The 14,142-nt window shown below is 48.4% G+C and overlaps 1 protein-coding gene across 10 annotated transcripts in view; it reads right to left on the bottom strand.

Annotated features, from left to right (window-relative positions):
• Positions 1-14,142, bottom strand: part of PPP6R3 (protein phosphatase 6 regulatory subunit 3) — a 1,896,334-nt gene that overhangs the window by 1,114,906 nt on the left and 767,286 nt on the right. For all 10 annotated transcript variants that reach the window (XM_078682862.1, XM_078682861.1, XM_078682859.1 and 7 more), the window contains one exon: positions 4,382-4,511. In XM_078682862.1, coding sequence (XP_078538988.1) covers positions 4,382-4,511 — 130 coding nt within the window. The remainder of the gene's footprint in view (positions 1-4,381; positions 4,512-14,142) is intronic.

Raw genomic sequence — 14,142 nt, 5'->3', positions numbered from 1 at the left:
ATTTTGCGAATCCCTTTCTTTGTGTCAGCCAATTTTGTGTTTCCACCACTTCAGGGCTGCTGGTCACCAAGCTACTGCTCATGGAAGGTGCCTTCTTGTATGTTACCCCCAAGGTTTTGGTATAAATTCCCCTATCACCGGGTCATCTAGCACTATCGGCCAATTGCGCTGAACTATATTTCTGATTGTTTTATGTTGTAGATTATTTATAGTAATTAAGCACAATTGGTGTGCTGCCTTGTCCTTTTCTACTTTGTTTGACTCTGTTTTTAAGAGAGTCTCCCTCTCTAGTCTTGTAGTTTTGGCTATTGCTGCATCCACTGTTTTGATGTTGTATCCCCTAGCTAAGAATCTACGTTTACTTTCCAATTGTGCTTTATGTAAATCAATTGGATTGCGGCAAATCGTTTGATCCTTAACATTTCCCTGTAGGGGATACTATTGATAAGATGTCTTGGGTGGAAACTCGTGGAATAGAGCACCAAGTTTCCTGCTGTTTTATTTCTAAAAATTTTTGTTTCCAGTTTGTTATTTTTTTACAAAGACCTCTACATCCAAAAAGGTGATAGTATGACTATCAATTGTTGCAGTGAAACTAAGGTTGATCTCATTAGTATTGATATTTTGTACAAACTTCTACGCTTCCGTTATTGAACCATCCCAAACAACAAAAATATCATCAATGTATCTAAGAAATAGTTTTACATTTTTATCCATCACTGTCCAGTGTGTTACGTTGAGGACCAGCTCCCCCCCCCAGCCCATGTGTAAACGGGCATAGCTGGGGGAGAAGCTGGCCCCCATCACAACACCAAGTACTTGATAGACAGTTTTATCGAACAAAAAAATATTGTTGTTTAGGCAGAATTGAGTTGGGTTGCTTATCATGTAATGTGCAGAGAGTCTTGGTTTACTTTTGCTCAGAAAGAATTCTAATGCCCTTATACCAACCCTGTGTCTTATGCTAGTATAAAGAGACACAACGTCCAGACACATTAAATGGTAGCCCTCTTTCCATGTAAAGTTGTTGATTTTTTCCAGGACATTGCTAGTGTCTCTGAGGTACGTTGGTAAAACATGAAGTTCCTGTAGGAAATAGTCTATGTATTGGCTGGCATTTTACAGTAAGCTGTTTTGTGCCGAGATGATTGGCCGGCCAGGTGGATCATCATGTCCTTGTGGATCTTCGGAATAAAATAAATATTTGGTACAGTTGGATTTTCTTTATGTATACATTTGTACTCTTCCATTGTTATTATTCCTGCACTTTTCCATTCCAGCACTTTACCATAGAAGTCATCCTGTATTGCCTTTAGAGCACCCCAATTGCTGATTTTGTAGCATTCTCGATCATTGAGTTGCGATAGCGCCTCCGTCATGTATTTTCTATCCCACAACACAATGTTGCCTCCTTTATCGGCATTTCCGACAATCACATTCTTGTTACTTTGTAATTTATTTATTAGCTCTTTGTATGGTCTCTCTTTGGGGTGCCATTTTCGTTTACTTTGCAATACTTTGTAGTTGAGTTTTTTTATTTTGTTAATTACTTGGTCATTAAAGATATCAATGCTGTCTCTGATCATTATGGGGTTAAAGGTTGATTTTCTTTTGAAAGGGGTATTCTTTCTTTCAGATATCTCTTCTGTTGTAGGCGAAAGTATTATTTGTGTTGCTTCACTGTTATGAAGATCAAGTTGATTATTCATGTTGTCTAATGATTCGGTAGAGTTTGTGTTATGTAGTTCCATGAGAGTGTCCAATAGAGTAGAATCTACCGTCTGGGACATTGCTCTTCGGTCATTTTCAGGAGTGTTAGTTTCCACCGTCTGTTTTTTTGTGTTCTTTTCTTCATTTATTAACGTATGATATTTTTTAAGCTTTAATTTCCTTATAAATTTATATATGTCTATTCTGGTGTTGGCCTAATTGAAATTTGACTCTGGACAAAATGAAAGACCTAGTGACAGGATTTGTTCTTCCGCTTTAGTTAAGGTGGTTTCCGAGAGGTTGATGATTGTCTTTGCTGGATTTTTCTCTAGTTGTTATTGCACCAACCTCTCCCCCTTTCCTCGTGTCTTTTTGAAGGATGGCTGCTCAGTTTGCTTTCCTCCTCTGTCTCAGCTTGTGGTTGCGCCTCTTCCTCTGGCGTTCTGTTGAATCCTCGGGCGTAAAGTCACCCTCCTTTCTTCCACTAAAAAATTCATTTCTTCCCCTGGAGACAGATTTGGTAATTTTGTTCTTTGAACTGTTAACTGTCCCTCTAATTCCGCCTCACTCTCCAGATTGGAACTTAAGTCTGATTTTTGATACTGGTTCATATGCGTCTTTACTTGTAGATGCATTTGTGTCCGTTTGGTTTTGCCTTTTCATTTTATTTGTTTTCATCACATCATTTTTTAGAAAAAGTGAAAATCCGGCCAGTTTCATAGTCTACTCTGTCTCGGTGAAATTTAAAAGCTTTATGTTCTTTAATACATACATATATATATAGTGGCAGGAGATTCTGGCATCAGCTGTTCCAGCTTGTTTGTTTCTACAAGGTATCGGATTCGCTCCTGCCCACCCAAGTTGCCGACGACGCCAGGGATGCTGCTAGCAGCAGCTCGTGACTTCACGGGGAGCCGTTTGCACTGACAAGTCGACTCACAGCCCGGCGGAATCGTTAACGCAGGTTGGGAGCGTTAAGGGGACTCAGGGAGGCCTTAATTTATCATTTTTTGTCTGGTCTGCTCATCTCTACACAACGCGCCTTTCCCCAGTAACTTTGCTCACAGCACCCGCACCCGAAAACATTGCATTCTGGGACTTGGAGTTTCACATGGGTCGCTGTGGCAGTGCGACCATGTGACTTGGGGCTGAACTTTGACCCTCCAATTGGGGAGAGCACAGGAGACCTAAAAGGCGGGGGAGAAGCTGCAACCGGACTTACAGTGGCATCTGAGGAAGGCCACAGTGCCGAAATGCATCATGCCCATGCTGTTACTTTATAAAGGCTCTCTCTGCTGTCCCCTGAAGTGGCCTCTCACCTTCTTTATTTGGAGTGGTGTTATTTTGATATATATATATATATATATATATATACACACATACACACACACACACACACACACACACGCACACACACGCACACACACGCACACACACACACACACACACACACACACGCACACACGCACACTTTTCCAATATAGATCGATAAATACAGATAGGAGCTGCTCACCACCTAAACTTGGGAATTAGCCAGAGTTCCAAGGCTTCCTTTTTTGCATAATTTAGGGGGCACTCTAAGCGTGAAAGGTTATTGGCCGACTCACACTGGGTGCTTTTTGTGTCTGGACAAAGCTATACCTCTGATGAACTCCACCTAGAGCAAACCATGTCAGGGGTTGCTTTGATTCTTTCCAGGTTGGCTTGGACTGTATTTTACCAATCCAAAGCTGTAATACTGAGCCTGGAGTGGTAGAAAGCTTTTGTCATTTTTCAGCTCTGCATAGATGGCACTTGCTAATCAAATTCTTAAAGACTTTGCTATAAATATGGCAAGAGGCTGTCATTCGCTAGCTCAGCATGAATGGCACTGTGCTAACCCTATATTTAAAACTTCTGCTAGAGAAACAAACGTGAACAGATTTAGTGTGTTTGTGGTATTGTTGGGTGCTCAATGTAAAGGAGCTCCTCCCCACCTAAACTAGAGAATTACCCAAAGTTTATGGACATATAATTAGGAGGATGCAGTCCCTGGTAACCCAGTCCCTCTAGTTAATTTCCTCCCTCATTAAGGAGCTTCCCGTGACATAGGGATGTGTGCTTGTTGGGGTGGGCAAAAATTAAATCAGATACCAAGGTCAGCAACTAGATTCTGGTGATGTACCTTGCCTTATGATCAGAGAAGAAAGGATATTGTGCTGGTCAATAGCCTGTTGGGATGTGAAGGAGATCTATGAACCAATATTGGTGTGTGTTGTGGTTATTCTTTGAGCTGCTTAGCCTGGCGTTCCATCACCATGGTAGCGGTCTCGTGTGGGAACAGTTCTTACCAGGAGTGTTGGCAGGCTGGCAACTGGAGTTGGTGGCTCTGCATTTAAGAAATAAAAGACTGCAAAACTTACCAGTGGGAATCTTTACAACAGTGGTATTGTTTTAGTTCGTTTTAGCAGATGAGAATTTTCTGTAAAAAGGTGAAATGATTGGAAAAGTACAGGGAAAGTTTCTTCTTTTTTTTTTACAATCTTATCAAAAGCTCAATGCCTTTCCATACATTTTGCAGGTTTTGGGAAGCAAAGCCTTGTAAGCCTTTTTATCTGTTACGAAATGGCAAATTCAAAGAATGATTCACAGACTGATTCGCAATCTGCCAAATCACAGATGTTTTACTCACCTTTGGAGGCTCAATTAGCAGGTTGTGGAAGGATTTTAATCTTGTTTTTATTGCTTCAAGTACGTTTTTGCTGACCAAAAAATTTGAAGGGCTCATGCCCGGAGGGCACAGATCTATGTGACCCTCAAACCTACAACAAATCACAGAGAAAACTGCTTTAACATACTTAACACATCAAATTAGTTACTCGACTATGTCAAAAGCTATTCACTGTATCAAAGGCATGCACTTTATTCACTTGGTATGCATTTTCACTGGGTTCAAATAATGAAATTATACAATATAAAGTATTATGTACAACACTCAATGAACTAGTTTCTCAACTATACTAAAATTACGCTCTTTATCAGTTACATACTTTATCCACTTTATTCACTTTCTGTGCATTTCAATATTGGTTTCAAATAATTCTAGTTTTCATTACAAAAAATATAGATGATCAACAGTGAAACTAGCCTGGGCCAGAGCTAAGAAGTGCTACTAGCCAGCATCTGACAATTGAATTTTTAGCCCTGCAGAGAACGTGCTGGTTTCCTAACAGACTCTTCAAAGCAGGTCTCTTAAATGACTACCTATGAAGACGCTGCAAGAAAAAAGCGAACACCGAACACAATCTTCATATATCCCAAATTAAAAACTTCCTAGAACAAAATCAGCTGTTTAAAAGCAATGGGGTATCATTAAGAGATCTCCTTATGCTATAAAAATAAAACCAAGTTGCTAGACCTTCTGTCGGCAACTGCACTCCAACAAGTCACCATCTGAGGGAAAGACTCTAAACATCCATCCTTTCTACAGTGGTGGAATACAATCGATCTCACAGAACTGAAGGCAACACAGGTGAAAAAGACACTATACACGCCACTGAAACAACGGTGTCCATACCTCCTGGATGAGAACCATCATTAAATGCTTGAGAACTATTGCCTCTGCACAAACACTGATACCTTTAATGACGCTTTTATTTCTCCATGAAATACCATAAAAATTGATTGTTTTCAATGTACACCATCAAAATAAAAATGAACATAAAACACAAGGAGGTAATTTAAACGATGCCCCGGCTGGCTTTATCTTTGGAAAGCTTAGTCCAACGGATTAATGGAGTATGGGGGCATTATACCACCCGTCTTATTTAGAGCGGACGGCATAATATCTTTTTGTCTGGCTGTCACATCACTAAAACAGCGGTCAAGGACAGCAAAAATTACCCACAATCCCAAGGAGAAAGCACCAAGGTGTAAGGGTTCATTTTTTTTTTGTTTTTCACAACCTCATGCTTTAGGAAATTCAAGAACAGTTTGGTGAAAGGCCCCCTAACAGACCGCAGCCGTCCAAAAATGAAATAGCTTCAGAGGGACAGCCATGACGGCAGTTTATCTGACGGCACAGAGATCAGTTATTTTGTGGGTGCTAGTCCTCAAAGGTGGTGGATACAATCATTTCTGCAACACTTACAAGCTGGGCCACCTATCAAATCATTTATCGGGCTCGAAGTCTTTAACACGGTCTGATCAACTTGGATAACCAGCCACTATGTTATGAAACTGTGGGCTTAGCCATTTAGGGAAGTCACAAAGGTGCACTAAAGGAATGTTACTCAAAAATCCATTGCTCCTACCATCTATTTTGCAAATAGAATGTGAATGCAGTTCAGTTAAGTGTTTGTTTTCCCCTTGCACAGAAAACTTGTAAACTTCATACAACGAATTTAGAAATCCCCAATGGTTTTACCTTCAAGCAGTAGTGTAAAAGCAAAAAAAAGATTGTCAATTTTACTTAGTATTCTGAACAAGTACCTGTTGAACAAATGACTAGCCTCCGTTCACGCTTGATATGGTAGAGAATATCTAGCCACAGATTCTTTACCTTTGTATTACCCACAGGCGCCCTGGATCCGTAATGTTTCGAGAGCACTACCCCTGCGCTGGTAGGCAGCATAATTTGATTCAGTGTGGCATCACTGGATGCAATGTGCGCAATGCATATATTAGCACCACTCCAGCGTGCGGACATCGGTTTCCTTTCACGACTTTCCATGCCAGAGCACAGAGCCATGAAGAGTACAGACCTCTGGTGTGTTAAACTAGGGCCCTGAAAGGGAAACAGCCTGAACCTATAAATCCATTTGAGGGGAGGATAGGTGGGTCGGTAAGGAATCTGCGGGAAGAAAGAGTCTACCAGATGCACAAGTTACTTAACTTCGGTAACGATATTTCTGTAAGAAACAGCAGTTAGTATTAGATTCCTTACCTTAGAATATCCCCAGGCGTCAGACTGGATCCGGAAATTTTTGCGTAGCAGTACCCTTGCGCATCGATAGGCGTCGTCTGCGGCTCCGCATCAGTTGCCGGCGTCGTTGTGGGCGCCGGAATGACGTCGCCGGAGTCCTTAGACGCCGCCCTCGTGCACTGACGTCAGTTCTTATACACAGCTTTTCTGCGCAAGAAACAGAGCCATGATAAAAACCAACACTGGTGCCATGAAACTAGGGCCCTGAAAGGGGATGATCTTAACCCTAGATATCGGTTCACAGAACGGGGAGGATGGGTGGGTCGGTAAGGAATCTAATACTAACTACTGTTTCTTACAGATATATCGTTACCAAAGGTAAGTAACTTGTGCATTTGAATGAAAAAGGTTAGTATTAAATTCCTTACCTTAGAATAGATACCCCAGCAATACCAACCCCAGTGGTGGGTCTGCGAACCAATAATCACACAAGAAAGTCCTGGAGGACTGAACGGCCAAAGAAGCCATCCCTCCGGACTTGGCAGTCCAGGCAGTAGTGTCTTGCAAACGTGTGCAGCGAGGCCCACGTAGCTGCCTGACATATGTCCTGCAAGGGGACTCCCCGGTCCAGGGCAGTAATATCTGCTGTGGCCCGAGTGGAATGGGCCCTCAGCCCAACAGGAGGCTCCTTTTTAGCCAAGGAGTAGCATACTTTGATGCACAAGACGACCCACCAAGAGATGGTCCGCTTGTGCACCGCCCCGACCTTTCTTAGCGCCCACGTAACCAACGAAGAGTTGGTCATCCACCCAGAACTAGCGAGTGCGATCCAGGTAGAAGGATGCTCTGTCCATCACCACCCCCTTTTGTACCACCAGGTAGAAGGAGAGTGCACGTTTTGGGTCCAGACGGTGGAGCCTCTCTTCCTCTTTCGAGGGATGCGGAAAGAAGGTGGGCAAAGTGATGGACTGCCCGATGTGGAAGGCTGTGACTACCTTGGGCAGGAAAGAGGTTCTTGTCCGCAACACAACTTTGTCCGGATGGACAGAAAGGAAAGGAGGTTTAGAATAAAGGACCTGGAGCTCACTCACCCTCCTGGCAGAGGTGATGGCAACCAGGAAAGCAGTCTTCAGAGTAAGAAGGTGGAGAGGACAGTTATGAAGTGGCTCAAAGGGAGCGCACATCAAAAAAGTAAGTACACGGTTCAAGTCCCACTGAGGCATCACGAATGGAACAGGAGGAAACGTGTGTGTGATGCCCTTCAAAAACCTATTTACAATGGGGGACTTGAACAAAGATGGCTGATCAGGTAACCTCAAAAAGGCTGAAATGGCAGAAAGGTAGTCCTTGATAGTGCCCAGAGCAGAGCCCTGCTTGGCAAGAGAAAGAAGGAAGAGGAGAACCTCAGAAAGGGGTGCAGAGAGAGGATCCACAGCCTTTGCTGTGCACCATGCCACAAACTTGTTCCACCTGCAGGCGTATACCGACTTTGTGGAGGGACGCCTGGCTGCCAGAATCACAGTACATACTTCAGGAGGCAAGTCAAATGGCCTCAACTGCCGCCGCTCAATCTCCAAGCATGGAGGTGGAGACTGGACAGGTTTGGGAGCTGCGACAGAAGGTCCTCCTGAAGAGGCAGACGAATCGGGGGATCGACAGACATACTGAGTAGCTTGGGATACCAGTATCTTCGTGCCCAGACCGAATTCACAAGGATAACTTGGGCCTGGTCGCGCCTGATCTTCAGCACTCTGGGCAGAAGTGGTATAGGCGGAAAGGCGTACAACAGACCGCAGCTCCACTCGCGACGAAAAGCGTCTCCGAGCGAGTGCCGCCTTGGAAATTCCGACGCGCAGAACTGACATTGCGCGTTCTCTTCGGTGGCGAATAGATCTAACCAAGGCTCTCCCCACTGCTGAAAGAGGCCTTGCGCCACGTCCGAGTTCAGACGCCATTTGTGATCCATCATGCACCGACGGCTGAGTTCGTCCGCCCAGGCGTTCAGAGAACTGGCCAGGTGTTGAACCACCATGGTCACGCCCTGATGTTCCAGCCACTGCCAGAGGCGCAGAGCCTCCTGGCATAGGGTCCACCACCCCACCCCGCCCTGTTTGTTGCAGTACCACATGGCGATGGTGTTGTCCGCGAACACCCGCACTACACTCCCCCGGACAGAGGGGAGGAATGCCCTCAGTGCAAGTCGGATCGCCCGCAGCTCCAGAAGGTTGATGTGGAGCTGGGACTCCGCCGGAGACCAGAGGCCTCTGATCTCCGCCTCTCCCATGTGGCCCGCCCAGCCCTGGCGGGACGCGTCCGTCACAACTACGTGCTCCAGGTGGGGTAGGGAGAGGGATCTGCCGCTGACCCAATCGCGGTCCGTGAGCCACCACTGCAACTGTCTTGCAGTGCCCCTCCGAGATCAAAACATGGTCGGACAAGTTGCCCTGATGCTGGGCCCACTGAAACTTCAGGTCCTACTGCAGAGCCTGCATCCGCCACCTGGCGTGATGCACCAGAGGCATGCAGGAGGCCATCAGCCCCAGAAGCCGCAGCGTCAACCTGACCGAGACTCGGGATAACGGCTGAAAGATCGGAATCATAGCCTGAATATCCCAAACCCGCTGTTCGGGAGGATAAACCCGAAACTGCGCTGAGACTAGAACCGCTCCGGTGAGGCAGAGCTTCTGAGAGGGACACAGGTGTGACATCGGCACATTGATGGAGAACCCCAGCAGATGCAAGAGGTCGGCCGTAGTCTGGAGGTGGCTGACGACTGTCTGGGGCGAGCCCGCCTTCAACAACCAGTCGTCGAGGTAGGGGAAGACTGAAACACCTAACCTGCGCGGATGAGCTGCGATCACCGCCATCACTTTCGTGAACACCCGTGGGGCGCTGGTAAGGCCAAAGGGGAGCACGGTAAACTGAAAGTGCTCGTGGCCTACCGTGAACCGCAGGTAACGCCGGTGGGCCGGCAGGACGGGGATATGAAAATAAGCGTCCTGCAAGTCCAACACTACCATCCAGTCTCCCGGGTCCAGAGCAGCTAGGACCTGAGCTAGGGTCAGCATCTTGAACTTCTGCTGGAGGAAGCCGTTGACATTCCGCAGGTCCAAGATAGGGCGTAGGCCCCCTTTGCTCTTCTTGGGTACCAGAAAGAAGTGGGAGTAACAACCACACCCTACTTCTGGCCCAGGAACGCGCTCGATGGCCCCCTTGGCCAAGAGGGCCGTAACTTCCTCTCTGAGAAGTGTCAAGTGATCCCCTGACGCTCGGTGGTACTGCGGTGGCATGGCTGGAGGGCTTGCCTCGAAGGGGAGGGAGTAGCCCCTTCGGACGATTTGCAGCACCCACCTGTCCGATGTAACAGTGCGCCAGTGGAGGTGGTGATGGCGAACGCTGCCTCCCACTGGCGTCACATGGGCCTGAAGGCTTGGACTAGGAAGGTTTTGAGGCGGATGCTGCAGAGGCAGGTGTGGACTGGCCGCATCCGTTGTCCCCGACCGCCGCCACGGCGGTTTCCACGGCCACCACCGCGATGGATGTTAGACGGCGGCACGTGGCTGGCAGCACGTGTGGGGGGCGCCCCTTCCTTGGCCGCGAAAGGCACCCGTTTGCTGGCGCGGGCCGAGAGGCCCAAGGACCTGGCCGTAGCCCTGGAGTCCTTAAAGTGCTCAGGCGCATGGTCTGCCTTGTCCCAAAGAGGCGAGGGCCAAACGGCATGTTCATAAGAGTGTTCTGAACATCAGCCGAGAAGTTGGCGGACCTCAACCAGGCGTGGCGACGAAATCGCCACCGTCGTTGCCATCGCTCTGCCCAGTGAGTCCGTGATATCCAGCCCACACCGGATGGAGTACTGTGCCGCATCTCGACCCTCCGCAAGAGCTTGGTTGAGTTTGGTCCGGACCTCCTCCGGACATTGTGGCAGCACGTCCGCAACCGTGTCCCACAGAGAGTGGGTGTAGCGGCCCAAGAGGCATGCGGTGTTGACTGACCGCAATCCCAAACTTAAGGATGAGAATATCTTCTTTCCGTACAGCTCATACCTCTTGGATTCCCGATCGGGGGGAGCCGTCGGGAACGTGGTCAGGGAGTTGGAGGCCTGGATGACCAGGCTCTCGGGAATGGGGTGGGTGGACAGGAAAGCAGGGTCGCCCGGAGCCGGGCGGTGGCGTCTGGCCACGTTCCTATCTACAGGCTGACCTGTAGCGGGCCTGGACCAGGTGCCCAAAAGAACGTCAGACAAGGCCTCATTAAAAGGCAGTAGAGGCTTGGCCGAGCTTGCCTGCGGTTTAAGGACCTCAGTGAGGAGGTTAGTCCTCACGGCCGCGATGGGTAGCTCAAGATGTAAAGCCTTGGCTGCCCGCGTCAACACCACACTATAAGCAGCCCCCTCCTCCGAAGCCACGGTGGGAGGGGAGACAAAACTAGTGTCTGGCGAGGAATCCAGACCACTGGCGTCCCCGAGCTCTCCTGACCAGTCCTGGTAAGACAGACACTCCCGTGCCAGACGGTCTTCAGACCCCTCCCAATCCCCCTCACCACCCATCTCCTGATACTCCGGGCCAAAGGATGGGGCCGGGTCATAGAAGTAGAAATCTCCCATCAGGGTCTGATATGGCACCGAGCGGGGCCGTTCAGCGCCGGACCCGAATCGAGGGAGGGATCGGGGACGGTGCCGCCCGAAGGCGTCGCCGGGGGCGACACCCTAGGGGCCGGCGCCGGCGACCCGGATCCGGAACCGGATCCTGCGGGAGCCTGCGGCGCCGGGAGCGAAGTCACGGGCGGCGTCGGGACCGAAGCACCCGACCGCGTCGGGGCCGAAGCACCCGACCCACTGGGACTCCCAGTCAGGGCCACAGAGCCCGAAGGCGCCGCCGAGCCCGACGGAGGAGCAAGCGACCTCATGGCCGAGAGGAAGGCCTCGATCTCCTCCGGCGTCGCGTGCTGCCCAGGGACGTCGGGTATGGAGCAGGCCGCGACGCCCACGGCTCCGACGGACCCACGTGAGCAGTGTCGCCCAAACCCCCGGCCGCGTTGCGCGAGCGTCGGGGGAAGTCGGAAGAGCGATGACGTCTCTTCAACTTCTTGTGCTTACCTAAGGAGCCTAAAGACCATGGACGACTCCCGGAGCCATGGTGGCTCCGACCCCGCAACCGGTCCCTCGACCTCCTCTCGGACCGGGACCTCGAGCGGCGCGGGGCCGACTGCTGGAGCTCGAGCAGCTTGCGGGACCGCTCCCGCCTAGCATTAGACGTCAGGGCTCGACAGTCGGAACAGGCCATGTCGTCGTGGTCGAGGCCTAGGCAATGAAGACACCGGCGATGGCGGTCGGTAACCGACATCAGTCGGTCGCAGTCGGCACAGGGTTTGAACCCGGGCATCCCTACCGGCACCGTCAGAGTCGTAAAGACTTCGTAGTAGATCAAAATTATCAAAAAAGTTTAGTCAAAAATTGACTAAGGGTACCACTTTTTCCGGATCGGCGCTTGCTGGCGCGGAAAAAGGAAGAACTGATGTCAGCGCGCGAGGGCGGCGTCCAAGTACTCCGGCGACGTCATTCCAGCGGACCCCGACGCCGAGCCGCAGACGACGCCTATCGACACGCAAGGGTACTGCTACGCAAAAATTTCCGGATCCAGTCTGACGCCTGGGGATATTCTAAGGTAAGGAATCTAATACTAACCGGTTTCTTTCAGATAAGGAGTAACTGAAGGTAAGTTCATCTGATGGACACTGCTAACCGCAGATTCCTTTCCTCGGAATAGATAGCCAAGCAATACTACGGGGAGGTGGGTCTACAAACCGATTTCACACTAAGAAGTCCTGCAGGACGTAACAGGCATAATTGCCATAACCGAGGACCTAACTGTACAGGCAGTAGTGCTTGGTAAATGTGTGCATAGATTTTTAATTATTTTAAAAGTTTTATATAGCGCAAACAGCATATCAGAGCGCTTTACAAAAGGGTGGAAGGAAGGTCGAACCCATATAGACATCAAGTAAGAATACACAAGATGAATAATCGCAAGATTCACAGACAAATGACACAAAGGAGAGTAACACAATAAACAGGCAATAGCGGGTTACGAGGGGCATGCACAATGCGTTAAAGAAGAGCAGAATCACATGATCGAACAGTGGTTGTAGGAACAATAATTGAGCCAGTGGACCTAGCCCAGATTAAGGAAGGAATTTGTCCATTAGGAATCTTTTGGCTTCCATGTTTAAAAGCAGGCGTTGAGGAGATTCTACGTACTTCAGGTGGAAGAGCGTTCCATATCTTTAGGCCCACGCCAGAGAAGGCATAGTGACAAGTTCTCTTTATGCTAAGGATGAGAGGTTTCAGAAGGAAAGTGTTGGCGCTTCTTGAGGCTCTCCCACCGCAGGATAATTCGATCTTTTGTTCTAGGTACCTGGGAGTTTTGAAATGCAGGGCTTTGTGCATCAGAACGACAATCTTTAACTGAATTCGAGTTTTGTAGGGTAATTATTTGAGAGATTTTAGGACTTTGGATTTGTGCTCATTTCGTTTGGTACCTGTGACCAGTCAAGCCGCAGCTTTCAGTGATGGCCTTAGTGGAGCAAGGGTGTATTTGGGACGGCCACAGAGCGTAGCACTGCCGTAGTCTAGCCAAGACCAGTGCTTGCACCACCTCCTTGAAATCCTTTTGTGGCAGGAATGGTTTGAAGTTTCTCAGGGTTCTTATCAAGTAGTTAGCACCCTTACACACATTGCTGATAAGATTTTTTATATGCAGGAGCTTGTCTAGGGTGATTGAGAGATTTGGCGGAGTCAATGATGAGGGGGGTGCAGTTGAAGGCCATGAAGTGATTCAGCCAAAGGTCTAGCTTGGGTATGTAGTTTGGTGGAGAGATGAGAAGGAATTCAGTGTTGAGCAGTAGATGGTTCTCAGTTAACCAATTTTGTGTGGCCTGAAGGGTAGTGTTGAGTGAGATGTTATCCAGGGATGAGATTTTCAAATAAAGTTGTGTGTGGTCTGCGTACATATGGTAGAGAATGTTCGTGGAATTTAGTGATTTCGCTAGAGGTTCCAAGAAAAGATTGAAGAGGATAGGAGATAGGGCGGACCCTTGGGGGACACCCATGAGTACTAGAGAGGGCTGGCAGTGGTTTGCCGTGACTCTTTGTGATCTGTGGTGGAGGAAGGAGGAGAATCATTGTAACACCAGACCCGAGAAACCCATCCTGTCCTTCAGTATGGATAGGAGGCTGTCGTGATTACCGTGTTGAATGCGGAGTAAAGGTCAAGGAGGATTAGGAGGCAGGAATAATTTTGGTCAAGGATTTTTAAAATGTCATCCGTAACATGCGTGAGAGACGATTCGGTACTGTGCCCCTTCCGAAAGCCGGATTGATGCTGGTCTAGTAGTTGGAAATTCTCTATTTGAGCACACACTTGGGATTGTATGCATTTTTCCAGTAGTTTGGCTAGTGTAGGGATATTGAAGATAGGGCGGAAATTATTGAGGTCAGTTTTATCTGGGTTAGGCTTTTTTAGTATAGGTGA

Source organism: Lissotriton helveticus, chromosome 3_1 (assembly GCF_964261635.1).
Source record: "Lissotriton helveticus chromosome 3_1, aLisHel1.1, whole genome shotgun sequence".
NCBI lineage: Eukaryota > Metazoa > Chordata > Amphibia > Caudata > Salamandridae > Lissotriton > Lissotriton helveticus.
This window is presented reverse-complemented; position numbering and strand designations above follow the sequence as displayed.